We start from the raw sequence: 14,211 nt of genomic DNA on the forward strand, positions 1-14,211 counted from the left end.
TCTATATATAAGAGAAACGAAAGAAAAACAAGTGATTCTAAAGTCTGGCCTAGAATATTTCCACGGTCTCTGCGTTGAAATTTTGGAACATGCATGGCTACCACGAAGCTGCTTTTAACAAACCTGTTCTCCAAGCAATGAACTGGACTGAGTCTTCGCCCTTCAATTTGATAATTACCATCACCCAGAGGATCTCATTATCCTTTTTCTTTTTTTTTTAACTTTTGTACATTAATTCAAAAATGAAACAAAATGTAGCAAAGTCAGGGTTTAGAATTAGATAAAAAGGTCCTACTCTTATATATGCATCGGTAGAAAAGTCAGGTCCTACTCTTAACTGTCAAAGCTATTAAAAAATCTTTCCAAACAAAAGGCCTTTCGGTCATAAATGGATATTTGGATGAAACCAAAAGTCAAAACTCACGAGTGATAACAGGGTCATTCTCCCTGTATATAATAAGCCCTTTCAAACGGGTTGTTAGTCGTTGCTTGTTTTAACGCTAATAAATTTTGATTGTCACATTGTCTTAATTTCATAAGTACGACCGCAGACCATTCAAAAAGCAATTTTCCCCGCGGAAAAACCTGCCGTGCCACCATCATGAATAGGTAAAAGATATGACATCGGAAAAAACAATCCATCAATAAATCGAAATTATACACGTATGACAATAATCAAAATTTATCAAAAATTAAATTACTTTCAACGCGAAAGGCTTCATCAGAAAACTTTGGCAGAACAGCTGAGCTAGGAAAAATCTGAGCTAGTGTTAAACAGCTGGTTTCCACTTTCCACCCGAATCATCAGTTGAACAAATTTATGAGACTTGGGCAAGTTGATTACGTACATACTCTACATCTATATTTAAATATTTAATGGAAGTATCTCTCCAACACTTCTCTTTATGTACCTTTGAATTTATTAGATAGTCAAATTTTGTTCACATCCACGCATTCGATTTGATGAAAACATATCACACGTATACGTCGACCGTATTCATCAATTTAACACCTTTACAAGAAAATATGGACCGTGATTGGTACTAGTTCTTCGTCAATGGATCATTACCATACGTATGTGAAAGATCTAAACTCAAGATTTTTATACAAGCTTTTGTACGTGAATGTACGTCAGTTCATGGTTGGCATCAGTGACCCATGCATCCTTCTTTCTGTGTAGTCCAATAAGTCATTTCTCAATTTGGTCTATTGTCTTTTGCTAGCAATGCTTACCAGTTAGGAGAGAGTCATAAGTTTCATTTTTCTTCTTCTTCCAACCAGTCCAATGATCCCTTAAAGTTAATCTACTCAGATGTGTGGGGCCCCGCCCCCATTTCATCCAACAATGGTTATAAATATTTTGTAATTTCTTGATGATTTTAGTAAGTTTACTTGGTTGTTCTTGATGAGAAAAAATCTGATGTTTTTTTATATTTTTATTAAATTCAAGAAACATGTAGAAGTGTTATTTGAGAAGAAAATTAAATATTTACAGTCTGACTGGGGAGGGGAGTACAGGCATGTCTCGACTTTTCTAGCCAAACAAAGTGTTATGCATCGTCTTGCATGCCTGCATACACATGAGCAAAATGGCATCGTTGATGGAAGCACCATCACATCATTGAGTCTACCCCATCTCTATTGGCTACCTCAACCCTTCCTTTCACCTTCTAGGATGATGCAATTTCTACTTCGGTCTTTCTAATTAATAGGATGCCTACCAAAGTGCTACATGGACAGTCTCCTTTTGAGGCATTATTTGGTCTTCTTCGTCTAGATTACACTATGCTTCGCATCTTCGGACGTGTGTGTTATCCCCCTGCTTTGCCCATACAGTCGCAACAAAATTGTTTTCTAGTCCCAATGGTGCATCTTCATTAGGCATAGCTCCTCTCACAAGGGGTACAGATGCTTCCACCCTCCTTCTGGACGAGTTTACATTGCTCGACATGTCGTCTTCGATGAATCTTCATTTCTAGGTATTCCTTCTCCTCCTCTAGCCTCCAATGATTACACTTGCATTACTCTATCTGTTCCGCTATCACCACTAGTTTTTGTACCATCACCACCTATCTCTATGCCATCGCCATCGACTAACCCATCGACTTTGCCAACAGCCTCTCAAACTGACACTAGTCCTATTTTAGGTAGTGTTTCCACTTTTCTCCACCGAGGCATACTCAACTTCTTCAAGATTTGCTCGACTCTACTCATCCGGTATAGGTACCATCTGCTCTTACTCATCCCATGTAGACTCGTTCTCTCACTGACTCTCTTCCGGCTCAATCTCATAGTGCTTCACGCTATCTAGTTCCTAAAGCATTGCTCGCTACACTTCATGATGATCTTCGTGAGCCCACTTGTTTATCTAAATCCATTACTGAGCCATGTTGGCAAGAAGCGATGTCACGTGAATTTAATTCTCTTGTTTCCAATGGCACGTAGACCTTAGTACCTTACCAATCTCATATGCATGTTGTTAGCACCAAATGAGTACAAAGTAAAATGGTGTGTTGATGGGTCTATTGATCGGTGCAAAGCATGTCTAGTTGCGCAAGGGTTCAGTCAGGTTCCCAGGGTTGACTTCATTGACACCTTCAGTCCTGTGGTCAAACCGGTTACCATTTGAACTATTCTAGCCCTTTTCCATTGCTCTTGGATGGCCTTTTGACAATTGGACTTTGACAATGCATTTTTAAATAAGTATGTTTATGAGGATCCATCTGCTCCTGATCATGCCTGTAAACTTACTAAGGCCTTGTACGGCCTTCGAAAAGCTCCACGTGCATGATATTCACGTCTTAGCTCCCAGCTCCTTCGCTTAGGTTTTTAGATGTCTTTAGTCGATCCATCATTATTTATATACACCAAGGGATCAGTTACCTTATATATGATAATCTGTGTCAATGATATTCTTCTTACCGGTTCCTCTCCGTTTGCAATTAATGATCTGGTCTCTACTTTGAAACGTACTTTCTCTCTGAAAGATCTTGGTCCAACACATTTCTTTCTTGGAATGGAGATCATGACACAACCGAATGAGATTATTCTTACTTAGTAGAGGTATATCTTAGATCTCTTATAGCATGCCAACGTGACCAAAGCCAAACCTCTCACTTCTCTTATGGCTATGAACTCTAAACTCTCTAAGTTCAATGGTGTTGCTATCTCAAATTCCTTAGAATATTGGAGCATTGTTAGAGCTTTACAATATCTTCCTATTACTCGCCCTAATATCTCATTCTCTATCAATAAAGTATGCTAATTTCTCCACTCTCCTACATCTGATCATTGGCTAGTTGTTAAACGTATTTTACGATATCCCAAACATACAAGGGATCATGGTTTTTATTTCTACTCCACCTCAGTTCCTTTCTTTCTTTAGGCTTTTTTGGATGCTGACTGGGTTGGTTACCCTGATGATCAACGGTCTACTGGTGCTTTTCTCATTTACTTGGGACATAATTTTATTGCTTGGAGTTCTAAGAAGCAACCCACTATTGCCCGGTCAAGTACTGAATCTGAATTTTTGGCTTGTGCTAATGCCTCCATAGAGGTTCTTTGGGTTCGGTCCTATTGGAAGATTTGGGTCATTCGTTAGCTCATGTGCTTGTCATTTGGTGTGATAATATTGATGCCACGTATCTTGCCACTCATTTGGCCTTTCGTGCACGTACTCAACATGTTGAGGTTGACTTTCACTTCTTACGGGATCTAGTACTCAAACTCTCTCTCTTTCTCTCTAATTTATTTCCTCTAGAGATCAGGTCGCCGACCTTTTAACCAAACCAATTAGTGGTGCTCACTTTGCTACTCTATAATCCAAACTTCATGTCCTTCTCGGACATTTCACTTGAGGGAGCGTATTGGATAATGATTAACAGTCCTAACACGATCTGTTATCTTCTCTTGTTATCATCACTCTCTCCTCATCTTAATCTTATCTCTCTTTATCTTATCAAGAGTTAGTTGTATCCAAATACCTCAATGTATTTCACTCAAACTGTAATTGCTTGGACTATTACAAATACATGAGGTTCCGATCCTCTCACCATCGAACCATTCTCATATTTTCTATTGTGTTGATATATCTCTAAATTGGATTTTAGTCAAATATTTCTACACCAATTCCTGGTTTTTTATTTATCTTAAGTTAGGTTACGTTGTCAATAAAAAGAGGTTGATATCAATGTTTGGTAAATATGACCTTTCATTGATGAAAAGAAAAAAGAAACATTTTAAGCTATATTTATTTTATGATTTTACCTTTTCAAATATTACAATATGTATTATATATTATATAATTAGGATCTTTTGAAGAACCCAGAGAATTTTCAAAACAATAAACCTGCTGGAGACTCTGAATATTCACCATCCATAGACAGTTTAAAAGTAAATTTGTCCCTTAAACAAAAGTAAATAAGAGTAGCCATAAATTTAACCCCAATAAACTATTGAGATACAGGAAAGCGATAGGATCAGATGTAGGAAAGGTGCTTGTTTTTCTTATTCTTTTTATAAATATAAGCATTTAGCTTCATTTTAGAGGTTTATTAATTTTACCCATAAAAAAAAAGAAAGAAAACTTCTCTCTCAATACTCTTCTCCATTCACCACGTGTTCATTTCTCCACCTTGCAAGTTGCAATTGCATCATTCAAGCTGAAAATTAGGTAGTACCGTAGACAAAAGCATGCATGTTCATTATTTTTAGAGTAGTCAGCATCGCCGGAAGAATGAAAACAACTCGGGTGACATGACAACCTAGAAGGCGTAAGAAAATAAGAAAGGGATTTCCTAGTTGGGTTGTCTAGAGAAATATCTAAATTCTCTGAATATTCTCTACATGGTATGATCATGTTTTGGGGTCAAATTTCAGCATTGTCTAAAACTCAAAATGTTCATGTGTTCCCCTCCCATTTTCAGCTTGGAAGGAGACTTTTCAGCATTGTCTTCAAAACAAAGCCGGAATGATCTTCCTTCCTCTGTTGCGCTTTTCTGGTTGCACCATGAGATGAAGACGTGGACGATGGATCTTCACTTCTTCACCTGTGACTGAAGACCAAAACAACAACCAGGCAAATAGCGTTCCCTTTTCTTCCTTTTGTTTGTGTGTGCGTGCGCTGATTCAACTTTAATGGGGGCAGGGTGATATCTACAAGTCCCTGAAGTACCCCCAACCTACCCTTGGATCGGGCTGTTGTATCGGTGTAAGGAGCACTTTGTGAGAAGCATATCTCATTTTGATATACACTACACCTAGTGGATTAGTAGGGCTAGTGACTTGGTGCATGCAGAGCTTATTTACCTATTCATACATCGGAATACGAAAATAAAAAACACTTCATGTGATATTTCTGAATTTATTTCAACCCGCTGGTGTTAGGGGGTGCAACTTGGCTGGGCTTGGCTTGTTTTTTTAGTTATCGGGCATGGGCCTATAATCCTAAGCTTTTCTACTTTTCGACCCAACTAGAAGTAGGGGTGTCAATTGGTCTGGATTTGGTTCAATCCGATCCAGTCCAATGTGAATCCGTTATAAATGGATCAGGTCTAGTCCAATCTAATGAATATTCTGGACTGGTCCAATTCAGTATCTAGACTGTCTAATCTGTTCAAATTCATTTCGATTTGGACTTTTTCAACCAAAACCCGATTTATTGACTATATTCTTCTTATATTATATCAATAGACCAGATATTGACTTAACCCAACCAAATCTAATATAAATTTATTACAGATGAACCAGGTCCAATCCAATTTAATAAACATTTTGGACCGAATTAGCCCAATCCAATATGTCTTGTTGGTCCATCCAATCCGTCCAAATTAATTTTGAACTAGATGGGGTCCAATCCAAAACCGGTCCATTGACACCCTTAACTAGAAGCATATGGAGAGACATATATGTGTAATATGTATGTATACAAAATATATAAATCTACTATTTAAGCTTTAAATTAGGGCAAATTTCTTAAATTATCCTTATGGTTTAATTAATTGATTAACTCTATCCTTATTATGATAACATATTGTCTTAAAGTATTCCTAACAATTGAGCAAAGAGAAAATCTGGAACAATGTATGATGGTGGCAATATGGTAAAACTAGGTCAAACTGAAATCCATTTTCCTGAATTCAAACAAAATCACTACTCATCTTCTTCAACTTCACGATCCTGAGCGACGGCGGCAGCAACCCCCTCCGCCTCTCTCTCTCTCTCTCTCTCTCTCTCTTCTTCTTCTCCTCCTCCTCCTCCTCCTTTTTTCTCTTCTTCTTCCTCTCTTCCCATCTATCTCTCTTTGCATCCTATAGTGTTGAGCATCCTATCTCGTAACACATGGGATAAACCTATGGTGTTTTTAAATTTTAAATTATTGTTTATCCTATCTTTATTTTATGTTGTATCTTATCCAAGAGAGAGTCTCTCTCCTTGTAAACTTCTAACTTCTGTAACAAATTATAAATACATTCTAATGAATCACTCAAAAGTGAAAACCAATTCAATTCAACCTGTGTTCGTTCATGGTATCAGAGCCATCAACCCAACACACCATGTCGAGCTTCACCCAGTCGAACAACACTCCTTTTCCAACAAACTCGAACCCTCAATCCTCTCCTATCATTCCCAATGGAAATCTCTCGACCTTAATTTCCATTAAGATGGATGGGAAAAATTATGTCCTCTGGAGATTTCATGTTGAACCAATTATCTTCGGATCTGGACTCATTGGATACATTGATGGAACCTTCGAATGCCCTCCTCAACCATCTGAAAATAATTTGGCTGAAGTCTGCGCCTACACTAGTTGGGTGAAGCAAGATAAACTACTCATGGAGTGACTTCTTTCCACCCTTACTGAACTTGTTATTGCTCAGTTGGTGGGATGCAAATAATCTCGTGAGGTGTGGCACACGCTGGAAAGACTCTATGCCTCCCAGATTTCGAACTCGCATCACTCAACTCAAGGACCAACTTCTCACCTTGAAGAAAGGAGATTCCATGGAGATCTATCTCCAGAAAATAAGACTATTTCGGACAACCTCTCAGCAGCTGGATCACCGCTATCCACTTCGGATATGGTCCACTATACCCTCAATGGTTTAGGGGCCGATTATGATGCATTTGTTACCTCCGTACAAACTCGTCCTGATGAAATTTGCTTTGATAATTGCAGGCTCTTCTAATCAACCAAGAACTTCGGATAGAGTCTAGACTTGTTGCAGCTTCAATCCCACCTTCGACCAACTATTCAACCAAGGGTTTTGTCAAAAACCTCAACTACACTGACAAGGATGGCAGAGACAGAGAGTCAACAAACAAGTCAAAATATGCCAACAATCCTTGCCAAATCTATGGAGGCCGAAATCATTTCGCTTTCTGGTGCCGAAGCCAATACAACAAGGAATTCAAGCCTCACTCAAAAAAGCCCAACATTGCTCCTACGGCTCATACAACTTCAGTTCCTAATGGCACCCAATTCGAAGACTATTGGTACCTGAACTCCGATGCAACCAATCACATCACTTCTGAACTAGAGAAGCTGCAAGTTCACTCCCAATATGATGGACCTGATTAGGTCACAATCGGTAATGGTGAAGGTTTAGACATCTCACACATTGGCTCTTCTATTGTTTCTTACAAATCTCGGAATTTATCTATGAACAATATTCTTCATGTTCCTTCGATTAGCAAGAATCTTCTCTTTGTTGCTCAATTTACCAGAGATAATGATGTCTATTTTGAATCCCATCCCTTTTGTTGCACTATTAAGGATCGACGCACGGGTGCTCCCCTCCACGGAACACTTCGAGATGACCTCTACAACCTGCACTTACTAGTAAATAAGGCTACTCTAGTCACTAATACGGTTTCCACTACTCTAGTCGTTTGGCACAATCGACTTGGTCACCCATTGCCAACAACTGTTCGCAAGATAGTCTATGACTTTGCTCTTCCAGCCTCCACCAAGCAGTTGTCATTCTGCTCATCCTGTCCACACGGGAAGAGCCATCAACTGTTCTTGCTGCCATCATCTACCACATTCTCGCAACCATTGAAGCTTATAATTTCAGATCTATGGGGACCTTGTCCTATTCCATCTGTCAAGGGTTACAAATATTATATTTCTTTTATGGATTGTTTCAGTAGATATTTTTGGGTCTTTCCACTATTTGCTAAATCAAATGCTTTGACAACTTTTATCTCCTTTAAGAAGCATGATGAAAAACTTCTTAGGTTTCCAACTAAATGCCTTCAAACTGATAATGGCAAGGAATTCATTGCTTTCAAATCATATCTCGCTCAAGAAAGTATTTCACATTGTTTCTCCTGTCCACATGTTGCTGCCCAAAATGGAAAAATTGAGCGTAAGCATCAACAAATTGTTGAAATGGGCTTAACTCTCATGGACTATGTGTCTATGCCACGTGGCTACTGGTTTGATGCCTTTGAAGCAGCCTATTTTCTGTTGACTTGGCTACCCTCCCGGGTTCTTGCTGGAAAATCTCCATTTACAATTTTGTTTGGCAAACTAGTGAGTTATATATTTCTCAAAACTTTTAGCTGCTTATGCTTCCCTCATTTTCGCCCTTACAACTCCAACAAGATGGAGTATCGCACCAAGGCTTGCGTATTTCTTGGCTACAGCTCCGTGCACAAAGGCTATAAGTGTTTGGACCTCAGCACTGGTCGTTACTACATTACTATTCATGTTATATTTAATGTACAATCTTTTCCCTTTTCTCAGATGGGTGCTTCTTCTCAGCATGCGCAGCCTTCTCCAGCACACGGCAGCACATCTCTTCTTCCCATTTTGGTGGCCATCACTCCCTCAGCCGAGAGCCATCAATTTGCTCCACCTCTTCGTTCTGGTGTTGATTCCCTCCTTACCGCACCTGCCACCATCTCACCGGAACCTACTACTTCAATTGACAGTCCCTCCACCTCAGCCACGTTGCCACCTACACAGTCTCTTGCTAATGTTGAGCAAAGCTCGTCATCCGCCACCACTATTCCCATCAGTAATGTTCATCCCATGGTCACCCGCGGCAAGAAAGGCATCTTTTGACCCAATAAGAAGTACTCTCTTCTCACATCTCGCTATTCTCTTCAAACGGCTAAACCATCTTGTTTCATTGAAGTTAATCGTCACCCACAGTGGTGTGCTGCTATGCGTGATGAATTTGATGCTCTACTTCGCAATGGAACCTGGGCTTGTGACTCCTAAATCGAACTCCAACATTATTAGGCGTAAGTGGTTTTTTTGCATCAAAAGAAAACCCTGATGGATCCATTGACAAATTTAAGGCATGCTTGTGGCCAAGGGCTACAATCAACGTGAATGGTTTGACTATATTAAAACCTTTAGTCCGGTTATCAAATCCACGACCATTCGGGTTGTTCTCAGCATTGCTATCTCTCATTCTTGGCTGATTCATCAACTAGATGTCCAAAACGCATTTCTCCATGGTGATCTTTCCAAAGAAGTTTACATGGTTCAACCCCTAGGGTTCGTTGACACTCAGCACCCATCTCATGTCTGTCGACTACAGAAATCACTTTATGGGCTTAAACAGGCCCCTCGGGCCTAGTACTCTAAAGTACATCACTTTCTTCTCTCTTCAGTCTTCACCAACTCCAAACCGGACTCATCTCTCTTTATCTATGCTAAGGATGCCATTGTGACATATGTCCACATTTATGTTGATGATATTTTGGTTATCGGATCCTGCAACTCTCATATCTCCACTCTCTTGCAACGCATGCGATCTCACTTTGTTGTGAAGGAACTTGGACCTCTTCACTACTTCCTTGGCATTGAAGCCATTCGCACCAACTCTGGCCTATTCTTATCCCAATGCAAATACATTATTGATCTGTTGCGGGATCTCTCCCTTGATGGTGCCAAACCGATCAAGACTCCCCTGTCGACAACAACTGTTCTCTCCAAATATGATGGTGATCCACTAACTGATCCATCCTCATACCGGAAGGTCATCGGTGCTCTTCAATACTTGTTGATGGCACATCTTGATCTGTCCTTTGTAGTCAACAAAGCTTGCCAATCCATGCATGCATCAACCACAACTCATTGGGCCTTTGTGAAGTGCATCCTTCGCTACCTGATGACCACGGTTGATTATGGACTCAACATCACTTCTTCACAGTCCACTAATTTACATGTCTTCTCTAACTCGGATTGGGTCGGTTGCTCGGACAACCGATGGTCTCATGGTGGGTTTTGCATTTATTTTGGAGACAATATTGTCTCTTGTTCTTCTAAGAAGCATTCTATAGTTTCTCACTCCAACACAAAAATAGAATACTACAGCCTAGCCATTGCTACCTCTGAGGTTATTTGGCTACGCTCTCTTCTCATTGAACTTGGTATTTCTCAGACTGCACCACCCACATTGTGGTGTGACAATATTGGTGCCACCTACCTAGCTGCTAACCTAGTATTTCATGTGCAGACCAAGCACATCAAGATTGACTTCCACTTCGTGCGTGACTTAGTTGCCTCTAGGAATCTTCATGTTCATTACATTTCCATTGCTAATCAAGTAGCAGATATTTTCACCAAGGCTTTAAACTCTCCTCGGTTTTCTGCTCTTCGATCCAAGCTTCGGGTGGTCTCCTCCACCATCAGCTTCAAGGGGGGTGTTGAGCATCCTATCCCGTAACACATGGGATAAACCTATGGCATTTTTTAATTTTAAATTATTGTTTATCCTATCTTTATTTTCTATTGTATCTTATCTAAGAGAGAGTCTCTCTCCTTGTAAACTTCTAACTTTTGTAACAAATTATAAATACATTCTAATGAATCACTCAAAGGTAGTGAAAACCAATTCAATTCAATCTGTGTTCGTTCATATAGCATATCTTCCTTTCCCACCGATGGCTGTGAATCAGGGATCAAGATGGATCTTAAAGGTTTCGTCAAAGGAGGCATTGCCTTGATCGTTGTCGGCTGTTCCACCCACCCACTTGACCTCATCAAGGTCCGGATGCAGCTTCAGGGTGAAACCTATGTCTCAAATCCAGTCAGTCAAACTTGCACCCCACGTTCGCTTTCAACACCCCCCTCTGTGGTTGTTGCCATCCAAATGCTCTACTCTATCACCCGCATGGGCCTTCTACGATATCATGAAACAAAAATGGTTTGACCCTAGTTCGAGGAACATGCCTTCCACAATCGGCAACCTAGTCGACGTTGCCATTGGTTTGCATGCAAGCTGACGATTGTGGCTCTTCTCCCAGCCCAACGACACAACTACAAGAGTGTGGTTGACGCCATCACAAGGATGGCAAAACAGGAAGGAATCAGTAGCTTGTGGCGTGGCTCTTCTCCAAAAAACTGAAAAATCACCGATAAGAGAGAGAGAGAGATGCGTTAATGGACGAATTCACCCAGCAATACCCAGAAGCCCCAAATGATGCGCTATAGGACGAAATCATCGATCAAAGGGCCTATAGCAGGAAAAGAAGATGGAAGTAAAATGGAAACCGTGAAAGGACAGAGAGGAACGAAAAGGAGAAGGGTAGTTTAGGAATTTAAAAATGTTACTAGTGAAGGTTTTAGACAATTGTCAGAAAAAATAGAGATATTTGAGACAAAATGTAAATAGTAAGAGTGAATTAGTCAATTAGTTAAATCATAAGGGTAGTTTAAAAATTTTGCCCTTTAAATTATTAATATTAAAATATATACATACAACATTTTAATCTAGGCCCGCCTAATTCCAATTTACCAACCCAAACTTGGCACAGGCCCAACACAGATCTGTCAAATTTCAATTTGGTTATTTGGACCGGGCCTAGGTTGGGCAAATCAAACCTAACATGAAAATCAGGCCTTAAGCCTTAAAGCTGCTTTTCTCTTCCTTGAACATTTATCCATTTTTATTTTTAAGAATATATTAATTAAGATCATAGCTTAAAGCCAATTCAGATCCCTGCCCACAAGAATCCTATCCACGCCTACCCCACATGACACTACAACTGTACATTGGGAACATCTTCCTATGAATGATAACATTGCAAATATGGGAGATGTTGGAGGATGGTTGAGGAGAAGATTATTAATAGGTTCTATAATATAGACCGAAAACTGAACCAATTATTAATCTGGTCTGACCCAATTAAATCCAATTATACTTGAAGTCTATCTACGATAGTAACAACTAACCTGTCCCGACCCAATTACCAATCGGGACACAAATCAGAGAACCAGAACAGTTTCAGCTTTATAGACTGAGAACTTGGCATCACCATTCACCAAGGCAACAGTCGGCAGCATTAGAATGCGGTGGTGTTGAAATTGGAAAACTAGTTTGGGTAAGTTCCGAGCTTTAGTATGATGAACAGTGATTAAGCTCCAGGCTTTTAGCATATAATGGAAAACTGAAATATCCGAGTTGACAGCTTATACACCAGCAATTACATAATGTATATACCAAATAGCTAGTTGTCATTGCAGTGATTTCATCTCGTCAAGTGACAGCCACAAGGAAGCAAACCAAGAGAATGAGAAGCACCAAAAGCCAAACCCAACGCACCCATTTGCCCTTCTTCTTCATCTTGTTTGCAGAGACGAGTCGGTCGGTTCCTCCACTTATGAAGTTTCCAGCGCGGGCCAAATTTTCTTCGATATCATCCATCTGTTCGCCCTGTGCTTCAACCAAAACAGCCATATCAAGGAACACCTGATGCAGCTCGGTCAAGCTCCTTTGGATCTGCTTCACAGCCTCCTGCCTCTCCTGATTCTCCAAATTTAATTCTGTTCTGCCTCCAAATACTTCGACTTGTCCACCTGCCACAATCATCTTATCGATCATCTCCTCAGTCGGCACCTCTCCAGTCGCGTGGAAGTACCTTCGCTTGAGACCTTCTTTGTGATCCGAGACGATAGTTTCTCTCAGGGACTGGAAATTGTTCATCATATCCCTCAGCTTGATTCTCAAACCGTTGGTGACTGAGACCCTTGTCCGGTCAACAGGACTTCCTTCTCCATAAGCTGCCGATATGCTACGATTGGCTACATTGGATCGGTCTAGAGCTTCTAACCGTGCTTTGATGATTTTTGCCTTGCGAAGGACAGTCACCATGTCTGAATCCATCCTGTCTCTGAGCCCACGTAGGACTTTAGCACTGTGGGTCGATTTTGTCTCTTCGTTTAGGCATTGAAGGTCATGCAGAAGATTGTTGATCACTTCCATCTCATCCTTTATTGCACCAACTTCTTCAAAGAACTGGGCAAGGTTTTCTTCATCCGTGGGGCCGAGTCGCCCCATCTCAGTGTCGGGTCCGGCTTCGAGGTCCTCTAGTGCCTGTTTCTTCAACTCCACATAGCTGAGAAACGATTTGGTCATAAGATCATTCATATTTCCAAGAATTTGCAAGAACCACCTGCAAAGAATTCCCAACAAACCATAAGATGGAGGAAATCGGATGATAGAAGTAAAACAAGAAGATTCACAAATATTCTTTTAAACTGTAAAGAAAAGACTGATGAAGAATACCCGAATTCAATTCAGAACGAGAGAAGAGAGATTGGGCTCTCCCCAAATATTCTTTCCTTCCACTTTGGCTTCTCCTTCAAGATAACTGAATCGGAACGGTAGAAAAGATTCAAACAACCAGAGTCAAGAAACAGAGTCGAGTTCTATAATAGCAGAAACACACGAATATTGATTGACGAATATGATTATAAATAAAAAAAAAAGTACAATCTTTCTTATGAAAGAAGAGACACACGAACACAGGGCAACAATCCGAAAAAACAGAGTAGCTGGATTAGACGAGACCTTGAAGAACACGATTACCCCACTCTGTGAAGTGATGGTTCTGGTGATTTTCTTTTCTCTTTCGTTGGTTGAAGGGTTTTCAGATTGATGATCGAAGGGGAAACAATTGTTCTGCAATTCTAGAACGATTAAACTATTTTTGCGATCTTTTAAAGACGTAAAATGAGGGATCGCGATTGTTCATTACGGTTACATATTCAGCTTTCTCCTTTCGAATTTGAAAATTTGAAAAGAATGCCGTTAAATACTTAGCTTACCAGTTAATGGGATTAGATTTCCTGCTACTTGTCCTAGTAGAAACTTCCAATTCCAAGCCCAGATTCATTTCACGGTGGGATCTATCTAGTACCTGAACAGTTAACCCTTCATTTCAATGACTTACCGCTAACGTAACAAACAA

General features: G+C 40.1%; 1 protein-coding gene across 1 annotated transcript; it reads right to left on the reverse strand.

Annotated features, from left to right (window-relative positions):
* Positions 1-12,362: 12,362 nt before the first annotated feature.
* Positions 12,363-14,024, reverse strand: SYP112 (syntaxin of plants 112). The gene is made up of 3 exons (XM_088981395.1): positions 13,812-14,024; positions 13,527-13,611; positions 12,363-13,413 (listed from the first exon to the last, which is right to left on the reverse strand). Exon 3 carries the CDS (start codon positions 13,386-13,388, stop codon positions 12,498-12,500), a length of 891 nt encoding a protein of 296 aa, XP_088837521.1. The 5' UTR covers positions 13,389-13,413; positions 13,527-13,611; positions 13,812-14,024; the 3' UTR covers positions 12,363-12,497.
* Between the last annotated feature and the right edge of the window lie 187 nt (positions 14,025-14,211).

The sequence above is a fragment of the Nelumbo lutea genome, chromosome 1 (genome assembly GCF_056320005.1).
Source record: "Nelumbo lutea isolate HS-2025 chromosome 1, American lotus-T2T, whole genome shotgun sequence".
NCBI lineage: Eukaryota > Viridiplantae > Streptophyta > Magnoliopsida > Proteales > Nelumbonaceae > Nelumbo > Nelumbo lutea.

Bases quoted from the DNA above. Each gene is read 5' to 3' on its own strand.
- SYP112 (XM_088981395.1), bottom strand. From the start codon at position 13,388: ATGAATGATCTTATGACCAAATCGTTTCTCAGCTATGTGGAGTTGAAG.